This window comes from Primulina tabacum, chromosome 1, assembly GCF_025594145.1.
Source record: "Primulina tabacum isolate GXHZ01 chromosome 1, ASM2559414v2, whole genome shotgun sequence".
NCBI classification, from domain to species: Eukaryota; Viridiplantae; Streptophyta; class Magnoliopsida; order Lamiales; family Gesneriaceae; genus Primulina; species Primulina tabacum.
In genome coordinates this window covers 476,523-498,569 of record NC_134550.1, presented here as the reverse complement: position 1 = coordinate 498,569, position 22,047 = coordinate 476,523, and the positions used below count along the sequence as shown (strand labels likewise).

The 22,047-nt window shown below is 37.5% G+C and overlaps 5 protein-coding genes, 1 long non-coding RNA gene and 1 pseudogene across 9 annotated transcripts; 3 read left to right on the top strand and 4 right to left on the bottom strand.

The window, feature by feature from the left end:
- Positions 1–305: 305 nt before the first annotated feature.
- On the top strand, positions 306–5,379 carry LOC142521070 (ribonucleoside-diphosphate reductase small chain-like; annotated as a pseudogene).
- Positions 5,380–6,018: 639 nt separating this feature from the next.
- LOC142537587 (plastoglobule-localized metallopeptidase 48, chloroplastic) lies at positions 6,019–8,498 on the top strand. Of its 2 annotated transcripts, none has more exons than XR_012818563.1 (9): positions 6,019–6,382; positions 6,485–6,542; positions 6,649–6,716; positions 6,883–7,062; positions 7,233–7,329; positions 7,566–7,675; positions 7,822–7,903; positions 7,983–8,160; positions 8,273–8,498. XR_012818563.1 is itself a non-coding variant. In XM_075643113.1 (9 exons), exons 1-8 carry the CDS (start codon positions 6,155–6,157, stop codon positions 8,110–8,112), a joined length of 1,005 nt encoding a protein of 334 aa, XP_075499228.1. In that variant the 5' UTR covers positions 6,022–6,154; the 3' UTR covers positions 8,113–8,160; positions 8,273–8,498. The 2 variants fall into 2 exon arrangements, 1 of the variants encoding a protein (XP_075499228.1); XM_075643113.1 differs by having other exon boundaries at positions 6,022–6,382; positions 7,770–7,903.
- A 721-nt stretch (positions 8,499–9,219) lies between these two features.
- Positions 9,220–11,632, bottom strand: LOC142537452 (protein BIIDXI-like). The gene is made up of 4 exons (XM_075642983.1): positions 11,496–11,632; positions 11,002–11,168; positions 10,392–10,910; positions 9,220–9,827 (listed from the first exon to the last, which is right to left on the bottom strand). Exons 1-4 carry the CDS (start codon positions 11,513–11,515, stop codon positions 9,238–9,240), a joined length of 1,296 nt encoding a protein of 431 aa, XP_075499098.1. The 5' UTR covers positions 11,516–11,632; the 3' UTR covers positions 9,220–9,237.
- Positions 11,633–11,824: 192 nt separating this feature from the next.
- On the bottom strand, positions 11,825–13,249 carry LOC142521063 (pentatricopeptide repeat-containing protein At5g56310-like; the record flags this gene model as incomplete). Its single annotated transcript, XM_075624250.1, has 1 exon — positions 11,825–13,249. A coding segment is annotated over one exon (1,425 nt), but the record flags the coding sequence as incomplete, so codon positions are not given.
- Positions 13,250–13,271: 22 nt separating this feature from the next.
- Positions 13,272–14,223, top strand: LOC142537676 (uncharacterized). Of its 2 annotated transcripts, XR_012818570.1 has the most exons (4): positions 13,272–13,400; positions 13,495–13,628; positions 13,708–13,885; positions 13,998–14,223. It is a non-coding gene; the product is annotated as an uncharacterized LOC142537676 (long non-coding RNA). The 2 variants fall into 2 exon arrangements; XR_012818568.1 differs by lacking the exon at positions 13,272–13,400 and having other exon boundaries at positions 13,410–13,628.
- Positions 14,224–14,944: 721 nt separating this feature from the next.
- Positions 14,945–17,357, bottom strand: LOC142537515 (protein BIIDXI-like). Its single transcript, XM_075643045.1, has 4 exons — positions 17,221–17,357; positions 16,727–16,893; positions 16,117–16,635; positions 14,945–15,552 (listed from the first exon to the last, which is right to left on the bottom strand). The coding sequence occupies exons 1-4, from the start codon at positions 17,238–17,240 to the stop codon at positions 14,963–14,965; spliced, it is 1,296 nt and encodes a 431-aa protein (XP_075499160.1). The 5' UTR covers positions 17,241–17,357; the 3' UTR covers positions 14,945–14,962.
- LOC142537292 (pentatricopeptide repeat-containing protein At5g56310-like) lies at positions 17,252–19,086 on the bottom strand. 2 transcript variants are annotated; one of them, XM_075642927.1, is made up of 2 exons: positions 17,504–19,086; positions 17,252–17,389 (listed from the first exon to the last, which is right to left on the bottom strand). In XM_075642927.1, exon 1 carries the CDS (start codon positions 18,973–18,975, stop codon positions 17,551–17,553), a length of 1,425 nt encoding a protein of 474 aa, XP_075499042.1. In that variant the 5' UTR covers positions 18,976–19,086; the 3' UTR covers positions 17,252–17,389; positions 17,504–17,550. The 2 variants fall into 2 exon arrangements, with proteins under 2 accessions (XP_075499042.1, XP_075498981.1); XM_075642866.1 differs by lacking the exon at positions 17,252–17,389 and having other exon boundaries at positions 17,524–18,977; positions 19,068–19,086.
- Between the last annotated feature and the right edge of the window lie 2,961 nt (positions 19,087–22,047).

The window sequence follows — 22,047 nt, the reverse complement described above, 5'->3', positions numbered from 1 at the left end:
ATGCTTTTACCAATGAAACATGGTGTTTATATCACAGTTGCTAATCTCGAGCGACCGTTATCCTTGTTTTAGGCGATCGAATTGAGTATGAACAAATTTAAAATATACGGTACACGAGTGATGAATTTCAAGATCAACATTGAGAAATTGACCTTGTAGAACCAAAGTATATTATAAAACTTTAATAACGTAGCTTGCACGAGTATACATATAAAGTAAATATCATAATTGATAAAACTCTGTAAAATATTATTAAAATAAATATTATTTACATAAGAGTCAATAAAATCTAAGTCATACGTTAAATTGTGGACACATACTCTGACAAATTCACGAAGGAGGTCGAGATCTCGGAGGCTCGAGCCTTTTACGACTTCCAAATTGCCATCGAGAACATCCACTCCGAGATGTACAACCTTCTGATCGAAATTTAAATAAAAGATTTTCCAAGAAGAACATGTTCTTCTGCGCAATCGAAACCTCCCCTACATCGAAACAAAGTCCAAGTGGGCCCTCTGCTGGATGACGGGTTAGAATCATTCGTTGAGTGAATAATGACCTTTGCTTGTGTCGAAGATATATTCTTTTCTATAAGCTTCTGCGCCATATTTTGGCTCAAAACGTGTGGGCTAATGTTGGGACGACCTCTCTCAAACAAGCTAATCTTGAGAGACTAAAGGTTGCACTGCAACTTCGCATGTTTGCTATACAACTTATTGAAGATGAAGATGAGCAAGGAGAGAGTGAAAGGGATAATCGCAGATGCGGTGAATATCGAGAGGGAATTCGTTTGCGACCTCTTTCCTTGCGCATTGGTGGATATGAAAGGTGAAAGGAATATTTTATTCCTTATTTATTTTGCTAAATTGGTATTATCAATTTAAGATTTTGCCATTCTAGATTATAAAATCTTGCTTGATTTATTTCTAAATGATAAGATCTTGCTTGATTTATCTCTAGATATTATAGTATTTGTTTTTAATATGATTTGTATCTCAAAGATATTTTATCTTTGTTTAAAAGAGTTTTATATATAATGAAAATCTTGTTTCCATATTTTCTAGGACTCTTTTATGGAATTATTTTTAGGTCAAGCATTGAATATAAATATGGAGGGATTCACGGCCGCGAAGAGAGAGTTTGTAGAGATAGAGTTGGACGAGAGAGATTTTTACATATAAGAAATTACAAGAGTCCAACATATATTTGCTCTACAATTTTTATGTGATCAAGTGATCACTTTATCGTGTAGCTGCTAATGAAATGTCTACTAATTTTTAAAAAAAATGTGGAATTTTTTTTTAAAAGCTCACATTTAAAAATAACATTTAAAATAATCTTTTTAATTGACAATAAAATTAATGTAGTTTAAAATAACTATCATCATCCAAAATCATACGTAAACATAACGTATGAAAATCTTAAAATCATCAACGTATGAAAATATTCATATGCTCTCAAAATTCGTAAATCATAATACGGAAAACATGAGGTCCTCGGGTCGTGTCACCGCACCAGTGCCTACTCAGAGTTCGGCACCTCCAGTCTCCTCATCATTAAGCTCACCTGCATCACACACGCCTAGTGAGTCTAAAGACTCAACACACCTGTACCAGGAATAACAAGTACATATACATAGCACACAGCAGTGAAAAATATCATACTCAACATATCTTTCATGAACTTAAAAAAACTTAATGCCAACATACTTTTCATGAACTTTAAAACATGAACATAAACGTATCGTATAAAATCATGTCGTGTCGAATCATGTCATCTCATTTCATCATATACTTGTCAAAACAGCTCATCATGTCGAAGCATGTCATCTCATGTCATCATATACGTAAACGTGTCGTGTAAAATCATAGCGTATTAAAGCATGTCATCTCATGTCATCATATACGTATACATTTTCTTTTTAATTGAATTCAGTTCATTAGTTGTGACTTTCGTATCAGCTCTATCGTATCAGCTTTATCGATGGATCCATCTACATGTAACTGTGGTACCCGACGACGAGGGACATCAGCGACAGCATTACCCGTCCACTGAGCCCGGGCCTCAGCTCATCATATCTCATATCATCGTATACATATACATCATCAGTCACAACAAAATCACATCCTTTAAAAAAATAGCATTATAATCATCACTTAATAAAAACATGCATATACGTAACTTTTTCCTTTAAACCAAGCATGCACCGTATTTATCATAATTGCGTAAAACTCATAAATGTGATGCATAAACATTTAAATCATGATAAAATGTGCTCAGGGCGCTGTCAGGTCCAAAATCTCACCCCGGGTGCAAAATGACAATTTTTCCCCTGGAAACCCAAAAATTATCGTTTCACCCCTAGACGTAAAATTTCACGTTTGTGACCTTTTCTTAATTCCAATGACTCTAACTTGTCCCAAATAATTATTTAAGCCTACAAGAATTTTTCCATATTTTTATTTGGCTTAAATCGATGACCTTTAAAGTAATCCTTAATTATAACATAATAATGCGCTTTAATCCCGAATTAAATCAAACCTTAACATAAAATTTCCAAATTAAAAACTTAGACTTCTAATAATTATTTGAGCTTAAATATAATTTTCCATAATTTTATTAAGCTTAAATCTAGGCGTTTCAATTAATTCTTTACTTAACGTTTCGTACGGCGATTAAATCCCGGATAAATCCAAAACTCATCATTTTTATCCGAAACTTACCAAACTCTTAAAAATATACCAAAACATATTTAAAATCATTTCTAGTCGTAAACTCGAGTCTATTTCATACCTTAACCAAATTGTTTTAAAACTTGGACCGGGGTCCCGGTTTTAACCCGAACCGACCTGAAACTGAACCAAATTTTTCCCACACTTAAGGAACATCTAAAAGGTTTTAAAACCACCAAGACCAGACCATTAGACACTCGAATCATCCCCTGAACAGCTGCTGGAAACTTTTTCTAAAAATAACCCACTTGAACTCCATTTGCACCATTTCCATATAATTACGTCCCCAATCCCAAAACCAACTGGACCAGCAACGACTTGACCTTCCCTAGACCACCCTAGGACTCCTAAGAACCCAAAGAACTCTCGGCTAGCCTCCCGTGCACTCCACACTTCTCAACCGATCGCTACACCACAAAGTGAACCAACCCGCGTCCAACCGCGCACTAACCCCGTCGAACCACTTAAGGGTCAAGACCAGCAACTTCCAGCCTTCACACAGCCCCGTCACAGACCCACAAGGGTCGGCTCCTTGGCTGGGATCGAGCCACTACGTGGTTCAGTCCATTCTCAACCGATCTCTCCCCAACCATACACACAGATCATACAAGACCCTAGCCACACGCATGAAGCCATCGGCCTTCACCCATAGCCGAGTGTTCCATAGACTTCCTTCACCATTTCACCTTAAACACAGCAAGATCGCCCACAAAACCACAGATCGGCAGTCCCCTTGCAACCTTAAAAAATACGTGAGATACCAAGAAGATGCAAACTTAAATCATGAAAACCGAAGCCATGAGAATTTGTCATGAAAATACCGAGCCGAGCATAAATAATACACACATGACAGCATATAACGACGTGAATGATGCAGAAATAATGATACAATGCATGCCTTGATGCTTCCTACGCAAGAACGTCGAAGAAATGAGCAACGGGGAAACGCCGGAGAAATTTTCTTCTTTGCAAAAGTGATCACCGAAGCTTGTCTGAAGAAGGAGCTGAAAACCGAGAGAATGGAATGGAAAACAAGAAGAATTATGATGAATGAAGAGGCTGTCGGTTGGTGTGGTGGGGAAGGATAGGTGTAGAGTTAATTAAGTTATATTTAATTAGTTTAACAATTAGCTAATGGTCTCTAAATGATATAATTAATAGCTTAAAAGATTTTTAAGCCCAACGAACTTAAAAGTTGGCTCATTAATTATAAACACACTCCTGAAAAATATTTCGTGTTGGAATATTTTTGAAAATATTAGCCGAACCCTCAAAAGTCCCCCGATTTGATAAAATTTGCGTACCGTTAAAAATTAAAATCCTGCGGGTAAAAATACCCAATAAATCCCACCTTTAAAACATCTTATATTAATTAATAAAACTTAATCTTGTAAATCAAATAATTTTCTTGAAAATTCTCCGGTCTCCGTTACTCGTTCGAGCGTGAAGCGCAACTTAAAAATCTTTAGTGCATGAACCTTTAAAATTTCATGAATTAAATTCTACCATGCATGAATTATGCATAAAATGCATAAAAATATTTAAACAAAAATTAATAAAATAAACATGAATTTTATGCTTTAAAAGAATTTAATAAAATAACAAAGAAATTTAATAATTTGCATGCATGTGGTTCATGTGGACTTTCCGATTTTTGGAACGTTACAGCTAAAGTTTTCTGCGATCGGGTGATCATTTTGTAAGGGCACAGCTGTTGGAGGTTTTTGGGAGTGCACGTAAAGGTCGGCATAAGAGTTCTTGCTTAGAAGAAAAATACGAGAGCCGAGCCTATTTTGATGAGAGGTTTTTGTGTGATCGGGTGATCACTTTGCAGCATAGGAGAGCTGCTGGAGTTTGTCTCTGAACACACTCATAGTTCAGAGTTGAAGATTTTTGTGTGAAGAGTTTGTGTGATGATTCACATAATCACCGTGTTGCTGATTGGTGTTGACGACACTCAAAAACAACATTTCGTGAAGTGTTGGGTATGGTTTCATTTGGTTTTAAGCAATACGATTTTCGGTTTATGCATATAATTTTTATGTGGTTTAGTTTGATGCATTTTTAGTTTCTTGAAGTGTCAAGGAATTTGGTTGTGTTATTCTCACTAATATTGTTTTGTGTAAACGAATTACATATTTTTCTCTTGAATTTTCGCCATGAGGCATCACACAAGTGTTCGTACTTGTGCATAATTTAAATCTGGTGTTTATTTTTAAAATTTTACGTGTGTGTTAAATAATAAATTTTCGCTGCATGTTGTGCGCTCTTGTTGACAATACCAGAACACAACACTAACTTCTGATACACGCAATATTTTAATTTTATGTACATTTATGAGCAACAGCCCCCTTTAAAAAGAGATCTTATGAGCCAATACATAGAGTTTGTGGCAAATAGATTGCTGAATGCTCGAGGATACAAAAAGATTTACCATGTGTAGAATCTGTTCGACTATATGGAGATAATTAACCTTCAGCTGAAGACAAATTTCTTCAAGAATAGAGTTGGGGACTATCAGACGGCGTCGATTATGTATAGTTTGAATGAAAATGGGATTACCCGTGTTTTCAAAGTTTGTGGTCTTGTGCTACTCTCATATTCAATTTTTGTGCGAAAGTTCGATGTAAATTTGTTCTTTGATTGAGTTGAAACTTCAATTTTTTTCCTTCTAAAATGTTAGTGCTCTTGTAAGGCACAAAATTAATGTTTGATACTTAATTTTACTAGTAGATTTGTACATATTTACAAGGGGAGATATTCAGACAAAAATGAAAATAGCAATTAATAATTCCTTTATAGATGTCAAAACAGGTTTGGTTTGTCGGATAAACTTTTCTAATGATAGGTTGTGGTTTAGGTGGGGTGGGTTGGTCCGTCACAACTATTGGTGAAATCAAGTCGACTCGAGTTTGAATATCACATTATTTGAGCTCGAGTCGAAAAAAAATTCAACTATTCGAGCTCGAACAGACTCATAAATTACTCGTGAGTAGATCCACTAAAGCTCGAACTCGATTTGAACGAGCCCGAATGCGAGCCCTTAGTCGAGTTTTGACCCCTAGTCACAATCCACCAAATATAAATTTGCCAGATTAGTTGAGTTTGTTCGTTCCGGTAGGTTGTGGTGGTAAATTTATCCACCAAAAAAAAGGCTAGCCCACCATGCCCGTTTGTTAATTTCCCACTCAAATACGAAATAAATAATTATTAAAAACAGTTTTTAAGAATTTTATGGTTTAAATGACTAAAATGCCCTTCGAGATACTACCGGCTTCATGAGTCAACAGAAAAGGAAATGGCCGTAAATGATCACCACCAAGAGTGAAGGGCTGTGGACACAATCCAACACCACAAAACGACCAGAACCTTGAGCTCAGACGCTAACTTACGCCTCTAATTTATCCTCTTCAGTTCCATCTATGGCCGCGATTCCCATTCCGACGCTTTACTCCGGCGAGAAATTGTCCCCTATTAGCTTCTGTTCTCATGCTACGAACAAGCACACAATCAAGATTTCTGGTAGTTTTCAATTCAAACGTTTGAGGAAAAGTACGCGTAGAGGAAACGATATTTTTTGTCGAGCTGCTTCGTTGGTTGTCATTCGCGATCTTGATGCGGATGAGTTCAGGCATCCTCTTGATAGACAAGTAATTGAGGATTTGGTCCTCACTTTCTTTTGAGAAGTTTCAGTTCGTATTTTGAGATTTTCTTCTGCTGACTGTGTTTTTTATGTGGATATTTTTATTCAGAATACGTTGATTTTGAGAGCGATTCCAGGGTTAAACGAAATTGGAAAAGCTTTGTTGGGTAAAGTAATTCCTTTCGGTTGTGATTCTTTGTTCTACAGTTTATTAGCTATTTGTAAATCGCAGAATGACAGTTTGTTTCCAATTATTTATTCTTTTAATTCCAGGAACTGTTGCGGAACAAGTCATGCTTCTTGAGAATATAGGGACATCTGTTCTTGTATCTGAAAATCAGGTTATCAGATTTAGTAAATACCAGTTCTCATACATATAGGCCAGTTATGGACATGTTTTGAATTCTGAAAATTAGAATATTGATTGCTATCGTTATTCATATGGATTCCTTTTAAACTTTTTTACCTTCATTTACCGACTCAATTGGGTTTTACTTTTTTTAACAGCTCCCTGAACTTCATCAGTTGATGGTGGAAGCCTCCAGTATACTCAACATTGAGTCACCTGATTTATATGTGCGACAAAGTCCTGTACCCAACGCTTACACTTTAGCTATTAGCGGGAAAAAACCATTTGTTGTTATTCACACGAGTTTAGTGGAGCTTCTGAATAGGAAGGAGTTGCAGGTCATTGTTCTCTCAAATATGCTATGTTTCGTTTAATTTATACTTTTCTTATTATATAAGTAGGTCTTGTAATTTTGAAATGTCGTGATTTTGAGTTACGTTGTGTAGATTTATGGTTGTGGAGAAACAAAGGTATTCTACTTATTTATTATTGTTTTTGTCATGTATAGGCTGTGTTGGCTCATGAGTTAGGCCATCTGAAGTGTGACCATGGTGTGTGGTTAACATTTGCTAATATTCTTACTCTTGGAGCCTATACTCTACCTGGTAAGAATTTGCTTTTTCAGCTGTCAACTTGATTCGAATTCAGATTTTCAAGGTCTTCTGTAGTGTCTTGATTAAGTGGTTTTTCATTGGGTCGCCTGATTAAAAGTTAAATTTTCCATATATTGGAGCACTGTCTGTACAGAGTATATTTGATTTTCAGTATACCATGTTAAGGTTGCCAATCTGGAAACCAAATCATTCTTTCCATTTGACAAGCTCCATTGTTTCGTTTACAGGCCTTGGCAATCTGATTGCTCAGAGACTTGAAGAACAGCTTCTCCGCTGGCTTCGGGCAGCAGAGCTCACTTGTGATCGTGCAGCCCTTCTTGTTGCTCGAGACCCAAAGGTAGGTAGATGTATTATTACGACTGATAATTTATATTTGTAATTTGATAAACTTATTTTTCACTATCTTTTTCTTCCAATGTCCGCCACAAGAGGTGGTCATCTCTGTGCTGATGAAATTAGCCGGTGGCTCCCCCTCCCTGGCAGATCAATTAAACGTGGATGCTTTTCTGGAGCAGGCTCGTTCTTACGAGAAGGCTTCTTCCAGCCCGGTTGGGTGGTATATAAGGTCACACAAGTTACTTTCGCGTGAATTTTGTGTCTGTGTATGACTGTAAATATAAATTATTCAGTTCAACATTGTACAGGAATGCTCAAACACGGCAACTTTCCCATCCGCTTCCCGTTCTGCGTGCTCGGGAAATCGATGAATGGTCTAGGAGTCAAGAGTATAAATTACTTCTTCAACGTTTGAAGTGGGTGAACTATGTTGTTTAGCATCTTATTGTCAGGTGGAACGGAGTAAAAATCTTGAGTTTTGTACAGGTATGTTTTTTAAAGTTATATTATTTGATGGAAACTGAGATTCATTCTGTTTCGACCTTGTGATGCTGTCTCAGCAAATTCATTCCCATGGATTCTTCTGATCTTTATGCAGATACTTGAACATAACAAGATATATAAGAATGAAAGTTCATGAATTGTGGTTGCTCACTTCATTTGTGGCTGATGTATTTGTATTTCAAGTTATTACAGTTTCAGTGAGTATTTGCCCGTGCAGCTCAAAGAATCGTAATAGATAATATATCACCAGTTATTGGCAACTTGTTCACACAGTGTCATTAATACCCATTACATCTTCTTCAAGAATTTTGAATTTGGAAGTCTTAGCACCTATTTGTGAAATTATCACTATTCTAGCGAACTTTATCATTTCTACTAATATAACATATTAATTTAAACCAAGTTTTAAAAATCAACCATTTAATCATACAACATGCATCTGTCAAGTGTTAATCACCTAATCCTAGTGGGCGTATTTATTATCGACTACGAAAACTGAAAACGAAGCATGTATAGCCCCACTATCAACACCTCTTACCTCACATTGAGCTTTACAGATTATCAACAGATGCTCTCGCATGATCGTCTGTTTTAACTAGTATCATGACTTCCATATTTTAATGTGTATGTACGACTAATTTATTTGAAAGAAGTGTTTGAATCCAAGAGAACAAGTAAGGTGAATGTGGAAGTGTGCAGGCGACGGCCTTTGTTGATCAACATTAGAGGAGCAATAATTGTTTGTAATCAATAAAACTGATGTACTCTGGTGTGAATTTGATTTACATGTGAAACGCCTTTCTTAATATTTACGAAATATATTTGTGAGCCTAGGGCTGCCTATTACTTAGCAACTACATAGGCTTTAGACTGGTTAATTAAAATAAAGTTGCATCAGTCATCTGCTTGTGTACATCGGACACTATAGATTTACTTGTCCTGCCAATGGAAAATGTGGAAAAAGGTATTTGCCCATTCAAACGTCATTCAAAACTCATAGTATTTCTTCAAAAAAAGAAATCTCTTAGTAGCCAATTAAAAAAAAAAAAAAAAAAAACCTCATAGTAGGTCCCTCATTTTCAGAAGAGCTATAAGCAGCAAGGCAATCAGAGAAGCACCATTCAGACGTGATATGTGTCCGCGTGAACTGTGTAAAATGACAGCATCAATGACAGGGCCACAAAACACACCATCTTCTCTTTGTTTAGTAGTATAGCTTTGAAAGCTTATGATTGTTGGCCTTGGCTTGGATACCTTGAACGCCAACGAGAATTTCTTGGCCGATCCAGTTCCATCACTTTGGATTGTGAAATTCTGGACTGTAGATCCTGCTAAGACTCCAACTGTAAAATCTCCGGTGCATGAGTCATTTGCATCTCCAAGCATGAATTCCAAGTCATAACTGAACTCTTTTGAAAGTTCTTTTGCTGTTTGTACACCAGCAGAGACTCCTGAGACCAACTCAACGGCATACTTGCCTTCTGGGACGAAGTAGCTGTTAGAGTCTATGTACTTCACGGTTCCCATTACTGTCCATTGCTGTAGAGCAGATTCAATCAGGCTTGGTTCTGAATCTAGGAGAACTCCATCATTGGTGAATTCCAGGAAAGATGGCCCAAATTCAAAACCACCGTTGGGCAGAAGATTAACTGTTTTGGATAATAATTAAATTGAACCAACAAATCAAGTGTGAAAGGCTACATGAAAAGCTTTTGTGAGAAGTGAGAAATATGAAAAAGTGGAAGCATACGCATGTTTCTTTGTTTTTACTCGATGTGCATCTACATTACTAGTTTACTACTGTATCAAAAATAGCATGAAGAAAGTTGTGATTAGATTCAAAAAACTAAATTTTGTGAAACCGCTCTTTATAATCCACACTCGAATGATTTGATCTTGGTGTAATATATTTTTTCAATTTCCACGAAAGATATGTGGATTGAACATTAACAGTGGCCTTTTGAAATTACTTTAACTAGAAGCAAGTCAAACCCATTCTTCTGACCAACAAAACCACAACATTTTTCGAGCCCCGACATCAAATCTTCCCACGACGCATTTTGACAAAGTAAAAAATAACAGACAGCTTTCATCCAAGTTGACAACGCTGGCCTAGGTTCAGGCTGAACCAGCCAACGGCTTTTGCGGTCCTCTAAGTAACGGATCCAAGACCAAAGAAAACGAACGAGATCTAAAGATAAGAAAAGGAGTACCTTTATCTTGATTTAGTGTTCCAATGGTGCTGAGTAAGAGATTATCAACTACCGGCCAACATGTAGAATTGATATCTGCATCAATAGCTTGACTTTGGAGCACTAAATTTATGGAATCTCCATCTCCCCAGCTCCCTATCTGGTGACAATAAATTTCCCATAATTTTTTCCCGTATTTCCCAGAAAAAGAAAATTGTGCGGAACTGTCAGGAGCTGAAACCACGAGGCTGGCATTTGAGTTGCAGTTCTGGCCAACAATAGCCAGCGTGAATGTCATCAGGAACTGTACTGTATCACCTTTTGCAGTAAAAGTTTGGTTGATTTTGCCATCCTGACCCAACAATATAGCATGGCCCTTCCGGGGAAGAGATAGATCTTCTCCAACAGTAGCGTATTCAACTGCACCTTCGAATGTCCATCCAGGGATGGTACTGTTTGCGTCTAATGGAAATAATGGGGAAGCGGGGTTTTCCTTCCAGTTGGAAGGTGGCAGCTCGAAATCCGGATTCTGCAAAATATCTGAAATATACAAGAAAAAGTTCGAATCTGATGTGTGTTAGTTGGAGGGTGAGAATATTTTAGACAAGATGATGAAGTTCGTTTGATTTACCTGCAGAAGCAACGGCCAGGAAGATGGATGTGACGAACATTGCTGTTAGCTTCATCTGATGAGAGAGGAACCCAGATTCATTCATGTTGAAGATAAATAATAATGTATCAGTCTGTACGCCACGATGGTCAAACTGTAGCTTCCATATACACGAGACCTTTTTAGTACTTCAAAAAAACAGGGTCGGGTCAAATTCCGGAATCAATAATGTAATTTGACTTTAACCGATGGAAAATAAACCAATATGCATCGACCTATTTTAAAGCGAAGATCATGACCAAGTAGCTGACCAAAATCAAATAATTCTTCGACTATTGAACCTCATGTTTTCTTGCAACGTCGTTGTGCAAGAATAACCATTTTTATCACTAAATAAAATGAAGTGATAAGATAGAGAACAATGAAAATTTTCAAGAATAATTCAAATTTCATTTTGTATCATATGGAGTCCATGGTCTTTTCTTGATAAATGATAAGCATAGCTCGGCTGAAACCTGCAAAATTCTTCGGCCATAAAAATCTGGATCAGAACAATGGGCAAGAATGAGCTGAAGCTGAGAAAACCAATTCTACAAGTCAAATCCCAAGTAACCCCACTTCCCAACTTGAAACCGATCTCTGTTTAGTTCAATGTCAAGATCTAGGGGCTGGTATTCCATCAGCCTTTGCCAAGTTCAAATCAAAGTTTTTCAATTCACACGTCTTTCTCCAGAAAAAAAATGATCTCTTTCAAGACAGAGGCACATTCGCCAATTAAAGTTTATGGTGTGGTGTTACCGTTTCTAACCAAGTCTTTGAATCCCCGTACATCAAATCCAAGCGATCAGGTAGCACCCACAAGGCTCCATCCTGCTGTTTTCTTCAAACTTCCTTCCCTCATCATCTTTCTTCGCTTCGTTACATCGTCCCATCGTCCACTCTCAGCATACATATTAGACAAAATAACAAAAACCCCATGATTTTGTGGATCCAGTTCAAGAATTTTCTCCACTGCTCGTTCAGCAACCTCAATATTTCCACAATCCTTACAGGCACTCAACAGTGCTCCCCAAATCACCACGTCAGCTTGCCAAACCATTCCTTTTATTAATTCTTCGGCCTCCAAAACCTGCCCTCCTCGCCCAAGAAGGTCCACAATACATCCATAATGCTCTATTTTGGGTTCAACACCATAAACCTTCATGGAATTGAAAATTTCGCGACCAAAGGACAACAACCCAGCATGGCAGCAAGCAGATAAAACACCGACAAATGTGATATCATTTGGCCCTACTCTTTCTTGCTCCAGCATTCTGAACATCCTGATGGCTTCTTCTGCATGACCGTGGACTGCCAGCCCACAAATTATTGCATTCCAAGTAGCAATATTTTTTTCTTTCAAACGATCAAAGCATTGTTTTGCTTTCAACAGAGCTCCATTTTTCGCATACATGTTCACCAATGCAGTCCCAAGAATCACTCCCAATTCAATTCCTTTCTCCTTGATATAAATGTGAATCTTCTCTCCCAAATCCAGGCACCCCGAATGTGCGCATGCTGACAAGACAGAGGAAAACACGATTTCATTAGGTTCAAACGCAGTTGAAAGCATAGCATAGAACAGCCTGATCGCTTCCTCAGCAGAACTATTCTGAGCATACCCACAGATCATAGTCGTCCAAATACTCAAGTTCCTGCAAGGAATGTCATCAAACACCTTTCGTTCATCATCAAGACCGCCCGAAACTGAATACGCCCTTATCAAACCATTCACAATGTGCAAATCAGCGTCCAAACCAAATATCAAAAGATGGGCATGCACCTGTTCACAACATTTGATCGAAATCATCTTCGAACAAGCCTTGAGAACAAAAGGAAAGGTGTGTTTTCTGGGTTTAATGCCATGCTCTCGCATTTTCTTATAAAAAAGCAAACCTTTATCGGGGTTCGAGCTACCAGCTAGAGCTCTGATTATAGTGTTCCACATGAACAAATTCGGTTGGGAAGTGTGTTCCAATAGTTTGACAGCGTGATGAATGTCTCCGGAAGAAGATAGAGCGCAGAAGTTGAGCAAGCGACTTGCAGCGTAGGTATCTTGAATCCGTGCTTTGATGACCATTTGACATTGGATTTGCTTGAGTTGGTCCATTGACTTGCATTGGTCCGCCAGAAGAGGGAGAGATGAGGATTTTACCGGTTGATGGAGAGGCAGGTCACCGATCTTACGGCGGTGGGCGACATTGATGAAAGCTCCAATCTGGAAACCAAATCATTCTTTCCATTTGACAAGCTCCATTGTTTCGTTTACAGGCCTTGGCAATCTGATTGCTCAGAGACTTGAAGAACAGCTTCTCCGCTGGCTTCGGGCAGCAGAGCTCACTTGTGATCGTGCAGCCCTTCTTGTTGCTCGAGACCCAAAGGTAGGTAGATGTATTATTACGACTGATAATTTATATTTGTAATTTGATAAACTTATTTTTCACTATCTTTTTCTTCCAATGTCCGCCACAAGAGGTGGTCATCTCTGTGCTGATGAAATTAGCCGGTGGCTCCCCCTCCCTGGCAGATCAATTAAACGTGGATGCTTTTCTGGAGCAGGCTCGTTCTTACGAGAAGGCTTCTTCCAGCCCGGTTGGGTGGTATATAAGGTCACACAAGTTACTTTCGCGTGAATTTTGTGTCTGTGTATGACTGTAAATATAAATTATTCAGTTCAACATTGTACAGGAATGCTCAAACACGGCAACTTTCCCATCCGCTTCCCGTTCTGCGTGCTCGGGAAATCGATGAATGGTCTAGGAGTCAAGAGTATAAATTACTTCTTCAACGTTTGAAGTGGGTGAACTATGTTGTTTAGCATCTTATTGTCAGGTGGAACGGAGTAAAAATCTTGAGTTTTGTACAGGTATGTTTTTTAAAGTTATATTATTTGATGGAAACTGAGATTCATTCTGTTTCGACCTTGTGATGCTGTCTCAGCAAATTCATTCCCATGGATTCTTCTGATCTTTATGCAGATACTTGAACATAACAAGATATATAAGAATGAAAGTTCATGAATTGTGGTTGCTCACTTCATTTGTGGCTGATGTATTTGTATTTCAAGTTATTACAGTTTCAGTGAGTATTTGCCCGTGCAGCTCAAAGAATCGTAATAGATAATATATCACCAGTTATTGGCAACTTGTTCACACAGTGTCATTAATACCCATTACATCTTCTTCAAGAATTTTGAATTTGGAAGTCTTAGCACCTATTTGTGAAATTATCACTATTCTAGCGAACTTTATCATTTCTACTAATATAACATATTAATTTAAACCAAGTTTTAAAAATCAACCATTTAATCATACAACATGCATCTGTCAAGTGTTAATCACCTAATCCTAGTGGGCGTATTTATTATCGACTACGAAAACTGAAAACGAAGCATGTATAGCCCCACTATCAACACCTCTTACCTCACATTGAGCTTTACAGATTATCAACAGATGCTCTCGCATGATCGTCTGTTTTAACTAGTATCATGACTTCCATATTTTAATGTGTATGTACGACTAATTTATTTGAAAGAAGTGTTTGAATCCAAGAGAACAAGTAAGGTGAATGTGGAAGTGTGCAGGCGACGGCCTTTGTTGATCAACATTAGAGGAGCAATAATTGTTTGTAATCAATAAAACTGATGTACTCTGGTGTGAATTTGATTTACATGTGAAACGCCTTTCTTAATATTTACGAAATATATTTGTGAGCCTAGGGCTGCCTATTACTTAGCAACTACATAGGCTTTAGACTGGTTAATTAAAATAAAGTTGCATCAGTCATCTGCTTGTGTACATCGGACACTATAGATTTACTTGTCCTGCCAATGGAAAATGTGGAAAAAGGTATTTGCCCATTCAAACGTCATTCAAAACTCATAGTATTTCTTCAAAAAAAGAAATCTCTTAGTAGCCAATTAAAAAAAAAAAAAAAAAAAACCTCATAGTAGGTCCCTCATTTTCAGAAGAGCTATAAGCAGCAAGGCAATCAGAGAAGCACCATTCAGACGTGATATGTGTCCGCGTGAACTGTGTAAAATGACAGCATCAATGACAGGGCCACAAAACACACCATCTTCTCTTTGTTTAGTAGTATAGCTTTGAAAGCTTATGATTGTTGGCCTTGGCTTGGATACCTTGAACGCCAACGAGAATTTCTTGGCCGATCCAGTTCCATCACTTTGGATTGTGAAATTCTGGACTGTAGATCCTGCTAAGACTCCAACTGTAAAATCTCCGGTGCATGAGTCATTTGCATCTCCAAGCATGAATTCCAAGTCATAACTGAACTCTTTTGAAAGTTCTTTTGCTGTTTGTACACCAGCAGAGACTCCTGAGACCAACTCAACGGCATACTTGCCTTCTGGGACGAAGTAGCTGTTAGAGTCTATGTACTTCACGGTTCCCATTACTGTCCATTGCTGTAGAGCAGATTCAATCAGGCTTGGTTCTGAATCTAGGAGAACTCCATCATTGGTGAATTCCAGGAAAGATGGCCCAAATTCAAAACCACCGTTGGGCAGAAGATTAACTGTTTTGGATAATAATTAAATTGAACCAACAAATCAAGTGTGAAAGGCTACATGAAAAGCTTTTGTGAGAAGTGAGAAATATGAAAAAGTGGAAGCATACGCATGTTTCTTTGTTTTTACTCGATGTGCATCTACATTACTAGTTTACTACTGTATCAAAAATAGCATGAAGAAAGTTGTGATTAGATTCAAAAAACTAAATTTTGTGAAACCGCTCTTTATAATCCACACTCGAATGATTTGATCTTGGTGTAATATATTTTTTCAATTTCCACGAAAGATATGTGGATTGAACATTAACAGTGGCCTTTTGAAATTACTTTAACTAGAAGCAAGTCAAACCCATTCTTCTGACCAACAAAACCACAACATTTTTCGAGCCCCGACATCAAATCTTCCCACGACGCATTTTGACAAAGTAAAAAATAACAGACAGCTTTCATCCAAGTTGACAACGCTGGCCTAGGTTCAGGCTGAACCAGCCAACGGCTTTTGCGGTCCTCTAAGTAACGGATCCAAGACCAAAGAAAACGAACGAGATCTAAAGATAAGAAAAGGAGTACCTTTATCTTGATTTAGTGTTCCAATGGTGCTGAGTAAGAGATTATCAACTACCGGCCAACATGTAGAATTGATATCTGCATCAATAGCTTGACTTTGGAGCACTAAATTTATGGAATCTCCATCTCCCCAGCTCCCTATCTGGTGACAATAAATTTCCCATAATTTTTTCCCGTATTTCCCAGAAAAAGAAAATTGTGCGGAACTGTCAGGAGCTGAAACCACGAGGCTGGCATTTGAGTTGCAGTTCTGGCCAACAATAGCCAGCGTGAATGTCATCAGGAACTGTACTGTATCACCTTTTGCAGTAAAAGTTTGGTTGATTTTGCCATCCTGACCCAACAATATAGCATGGCCCTTCCGGGGAAGAGATAGATCTTCTCCAACAGTAGCGTATTCAACTGCACCTTCGAATGTCCATCCAGGGATGGTACTGTTTGCGTCTAATGGAAATAATGGGGAAGCGGGGTTTTCCTTCCAGTTGGAAGGTGGCAGCTCGAAATCCGGATTCTGCAAAATATCTGAAATATACAAGAAAAAGTTCGAATCTGATGTGTGTTAGTTGGAGGGTGAGAATATTTTAGACAAGATGATGAAGTTCGTTTGATTTACCTGCAGAAGCAACGGCCAGGAAGATGGATGTGACGAACATTGCTGTTAGCTTCATCTGATGAGAGAGGAACCCAGATTCATTCATGTTGAAGATAAATAATAATGTATCAGTCTGTACGCCACGATGGTCAAACTGTAGCTTCCATATACACGAGACCTTTTTAGTACTTCAAAAAAACAGGGTCGGGTCAAATTCCGGAATCAATAATGTAATTTGACTTTAACCGATGGAAAATAAACCAATATGCATCGACCTATTTTAAAGCGAAGATCATGACCAAGTAGCTGACCAAAATCAAACAATTCTTCGACTATTGAACCTCATGTTTTCTTGCAACGTCGTTGTGCAAGAATAACCATTTTTATCACTAAATAAAATGAAGTGATAAGATAGAGAACAATGAAAATTTTCAAGAATAATTCAAATTTCATTTTGTATCATGTGGAGTCCATGGTCTTTTCTTGATAAATGATAAGCATAGCTCGGCTGAAACCTGCAAAATTCTTCGGCCATAAAAATCTGGATCAGAACAATGGGCAAGAATGAGCTGAAGCTGAGAAAACCAATTCTACAAGTCAAATCCCAAGTAACCCCACTTCCCAACTTGAAACCGATCTCTGTTTAGTTCAATGTCAAGATCTAGGGGCTGGTATTCCATCAGCCTTTGCCAAGTTCAAATCAAAGTTTTTCAATTCACACGTCTTTCTCCAGAAAAAAAATGATCTCTTTCAAGACAGAGGCACATTCGCCAATTAAAGTTTATGGTGTGGTGTTACCGTTTCTAACCAAGTCTTTGAATCCCCCGTACATCAAATCCAAGCGATCAGGTAGCACCCACAAGGCTCCATCCTGCTGTTTTCTTCAAACTTCCTTCCCTCATCATCTTTCTTCGCTTCGTTACATCGTCCCATCGTCCACTCTCAGCATACATATTAGACAAAATAACAAAAACCCCATGATTTTGTGGATCCAGTTCAAGAATTTTCTCCACTGCTCGTTCAGCAACCTCAATATTTCCACAATCCTTACAGGCACTCAACAGTGCTCCCCAAATCACCACGTCAGCTTGCCAAACCATTCCTTTTATTAATTCTTCGGCCTCCAAAACCTGCCCTCCTCGCCCAAGAAGGTCCACAATACATCCATAATGCTCTATTTTGGGTTCAACACCATAAACCTTCATGGAATTGAAAATTTCACGACCAAAGGACAACAACCCAGCATGGCAGCAAGCAGATAAAACACCGACAAATGTGATATCATTTGGCCCTACTCTTTCTTGCTCCAGCATTCTGAACATCCTGATGGCTTCTTCTGCATGACCGTGGACTGCCAGCCCACAAATTATTGCATTCCAAGTAGCAATATTTTTTTCTTTCAAACGATCAAAGCATTGTTTTGCTTTCAACAGAGCTCCATTTTTCGCATACATGTTCACCAATGCAGTCCCAAGAATCACTCCCAATTCAATTCCTTTCTCCTTGATATAAATGTGAATCTTCTCTCCCAAATCCAGGCACCCCGAATGTGCGCATGCTGACAAGACAGAGGAAAACACGATTTCATTAGGTTCAAACGCAGTTGAAAGCATAGCATAGAACAGCCTGATCGCTTCCTCAGCAGAACTATTCTGAGCATACCCACAGATCATAGTCGTCCAAATACTCAAGTTCCTGCAAGGAATGTCATCAAACACCTTTCGTGCATCATCAAGACCGCCCGAAACTGAATACGCCCTTATCAAACCATTCACAACGTGCAAATCAGCGTCCAAACCAAATATCAAAAGATGGGCATGCACCTGTTCACAACATTTGATCGAAATCATCTTCGAACAAGCCTTGAGAACAAAAGGAAAGGTGTGTTTTCTGGGTTTAATGCCATGCTCTCGCATTTTCTTATAAAAAAGCAAACCTTTATCGGGGTTCGAGCTACCAGCTAGAGCTCTGATTATAGTGTTCCACATGAACAAATTCGGTTGGGAAGTGTGTTCCAATAGTTTGACAGCGTGATGAATGTCTCCGGAAGAAGATAGAGCGCAGAAGTTGAGCAAGCGACTTGCAGCGTAGGTATCTTGAATCCGTGCTTTGATGACCATTTGACATTGGATTTGCTTGAGTTGGTCCATTGACTTGCATTGGTCCGCCAGAAGAGGGAGAGATGAGGATTTTACCGGTTGATGGAGAGGCAGGTCACCGATCTTACGGCGGTGGGCGACATTGATGAAAGCCGGTTTCCGCCGGAGCATAACTGAAAAAAAACGGAGTGGGCCCGCCCAATCAGCAATCAATAATGTGTAAATTGCTGATGATGCAAGCAACGACAAATGGGCGTGGATACCTTTTGAGGCCGACGCTGAATCTCAGTTGCAAAAACAGTATGTCGGTATTTTTATAAAATAAAAAAAAAAAAAAAAAAAAAAGGGGGTTTCATTTGATTCTGAGTTTGTCCAGGTGGATTCAGCAGAAAATATGCAACCTGAATTTGCAAATGGCTAACTAATGACACCATTGCAAATTAAAGAATAAGCACAAGACAAACATAATAATGAATGATAAGGAAGGACTCTCCTTGTTATTAATTATTTTTCAATGATTCATACATTACAAACTCCATAGTTATGTGTGGACCAAACTATATAATAATATTGAATCAGTCTGAACTATTTTACACGACTGCAACCTCCCATTATCTCATGCCAGTTTGGGCTCAAGAAATATTTTCATTTAAAAAAAAATAATATTGATAAAAAAAAAATAGAAGTCTCTGGGAACTCCATAAGTTAAGATCTATTTGGAGTCAACACACATAATTGCTTAGTTAGTTGTGTTGGCCAAACTAGATAATATTGAATAAGACCCACATATTATATTATATTAACTAAAAAAAAATGCACGTATGGAAGAAGAGTGCTCATGGTACGTTGGTGACTACGTCGAGTAACAGTGGGATTGGCTGGGACTCCACTGGTAACATGATCGAGACAACAACTATATTGAAGCATGCGAGTCTTTCTTTAAGATAATTATAATTTGCATAATTTACGTTCCCATTGTTTTTTTTTCCATTTAGTATTACGTGATGTAGTAGTTAAGGATGCAGTATACATATGCTCCACTACTGATAACATGATTGAGGCAATAGTTGAAGCATGAGAGTCTTTCCTTAAGGTACGTAATTAGAATTTGCATAATTTATGTTCCCATAGTTATTTTTTTCCCATTTAATATTATGTGTGTGATGTTAAGGATGCAATCATACAGATCAAATATTTTACAAAAACAATTTACTCTATCTTAATAATTAAATTATACACGGTACATCTATATTAATAGAATTTACAAATTCAGAGCATAACTGTCTCCGCATACATATTTATGCATGCGCACAGATTGAGGGAAAAAAACAAATGGAATTTATTAATCGTGTACCAAGGCTGACAACATTGCATGTACAATGAGAAACGAATCTTGGTCTTACAACAATGATTGGTACGAAATATTTGGAAATAATCGTGGTACCGGAGAACATGATGAGAGTTTCGTTGTGCAAGATGTTCTTAACATGATGAACGAAGTAGAACCAGATCATGATGTTGGTCTGAATGAATTATCTCATGCTGTTGAAGGGAAGGGTGATAAGATCGTAATAGTTCATATTTTAGTTATCAAATTTCTCATTGTTCTCATTTCTGACATTTTTAATTGATATACTTTTGTGTTATTTTGTTGTAGAATGAAGTTTTATGGTCTTGGAGCAAAGTTGGGCTAAAAAAAATGATTTTTATCATATTTGAAGTTGTCAAGATGAAACTGTAAAAGATGAACAAAAGCAGAAGAAGTTTTGGAACAAGGCATGGCCGTGCTCATATTCATCACTGTAGGGATTGGGTTCAAGCTTTCCCCAGCCCCTTTTCATCAATGGACTCCTGACGTATAAGAATATGACTGCTTCGTGGCCGTCTTGTGAATGCATATAGAGCTCGAAAATTACGATGATAATATCATATTTTAGGAGTACTAATTGTGGTATTTAATTCATTATTATTGAGATAAGAAAATATTTGATAGAGTTTTCTATAAAAAAAACTCTAGTTTTCTTATTGATAGACCTGATATCTTCCTAATATCATTAGGTTTTATTATAGTTTTTGGGTTTTTATTTTAGAGTAGGTCTCTTGTGAGACGGTCTCACGAATCTTTATCTGTGAGACGGGTCAACCCTATCGATATTCACAATAAAAAGTAATACTCTTAGCATAAAAAGTAATATATTTTCATGGATGACCCAAATAAGAGATCTGTCTCACAAAATACGACCCGTGAGACCGTCTCACACAAGTTTTTGCCTTTATCTTAAGACTTCTCTTTTCTTACTCCTCTCTCTTCAACGTGAAACACAAAGAATTTCTCATCTTTTCTCCACAACTCTAAGTTTAGTTTTTATTTTTGATTCAATTTATATTCTACTTTTTCAATTTTATCACTGTGAGATTTTTGTGATTTAATTTAATATTCTTGTTTTGTTCAAGTATTTGTTGATTTATGATTTATTTATATGAAAGTTATATGTTGATTAATCTCACAATTTAATTTGATATGTAATTTTATACTACTATACATGAATTCTATTATCCGTATTAGTTGTAGTATTTTATTTATTTCTAATAAAATAAATCCCTTTTTTTATTGTATTTTCTCGAAAGAAATAAATATCATGTTTCTTATGGATTTGACCCTACTCATCATAATACTTATTTTATTTAGAGATAAGGAATTTAACCAAAAAAACGTTAATGGAAGGATACTTTGATAAAAAAAAAATTCAAACCCTTGTTATGAAGAGATGCCTCCCAAGTTGGCATGCCGTAGGGATCGAGAACAGATTCTTTCGGTGGTTAGATGCTTTGGTATTCGGTTGGATAGCATGGAAGCCTTTCTCAGAAATATATAATGAAGGATTACGTGTTCGAGAGGCAGGACACGCCCATTTGGTTCATCATCAGAATTTACAGACTCTGATCAAATACACATAAAAGAGTCAAAAGGAGTTGAGTCAGTGTATAAAAGAGAAAAGCTATGTTGTAATATTTGATTTGTGCTGTAATGAACTTCTACTTTTTTTTTATTTCTGAATTGATCATAAAGGTGGCTGGTCGATCTTCCCGTGGATGTAGGTAATTCAATGCCGTAACGTCGTGTTCTTAATATATGCATGTCTTACATTCTTGAGTTGCGCAAATACATTCGTCATTGGTATTCTTGGTGATTTACATAACACCGCCAAACAACAAACTATTCTTCATTATTTTTACATAATT

Excerpts from the sequence above, each read along its gene's own strand:
- LOC142537587 (XM_075643113.1), top strand. The coding sequence starts at position 6,155 with ATGGCCGCGATTCCCATTCCGACGCTTTACTCCGGCGAGAAATTGTCC. Across the intron at positions 7,330-7,565 it reads TGGAGCCTATACTCTACCTG|GCCTTGGCAATCTGATTGCT; the intron begins GTAAGAATTTGC and ends TTTCGTTTACAG. Across the intron at positions 7,676-7,769 it reads TTGTTGCTCGAGACCCAAAG|GTGGTCATCTCTGTGCTGAT; the intron begins GTAGGTAGATGT and ends CCGCCACAAGAG.
- LOC142537452 (XM_075642983.1), bottom strand. The coding sequence starts at position 11,515 with ATGGCCGAAGAATTTTGCAG. Across the intron at positions 10,911-11,001 it reads CCTGGCCGTTGCTTCTGCAG|ATATTTTGCAGAATCCGGAT; the intron begins GTAAATCAAACG and ends TGTATATTTCAG. Across the intron at positions 9,828-10,391 it reads AACACTAAATCAAGATAAAG|TTAATCTTCTGCCCAACGGT; the intron begins GTACTCCTTTTC and ends TATCCAAAACAG.
- LOC142537515 (XM_075643045.1), bottom strand. The coding sequence starts at position 17,240 with ATGGCCGAAGAATTTTGCAG. Across the intron at positions 16,636-16,726 it reads CCTGGCCGTTGCTTCTGCAG|ATATTTTGCAGAATCCGGAT; the intron begins GTAAATCAAACG and ends TGTATATTTCAG. Across the intron at positions 15,553-16,116 it reads AACACTAAATCAAGATAAAG|TTAATCTTCTGCCCAACGGT; the intron begins GTACTCCTTTTC and ends TATCCAAAACAG.
- LOC142537292 (XM_075642927.1), bottom strand. The coding sequence starts at position 18,975 with ATGCTCCGGCGGAAACCGGCTTTCATCAATGTCGCCCACCGCCGTAAG.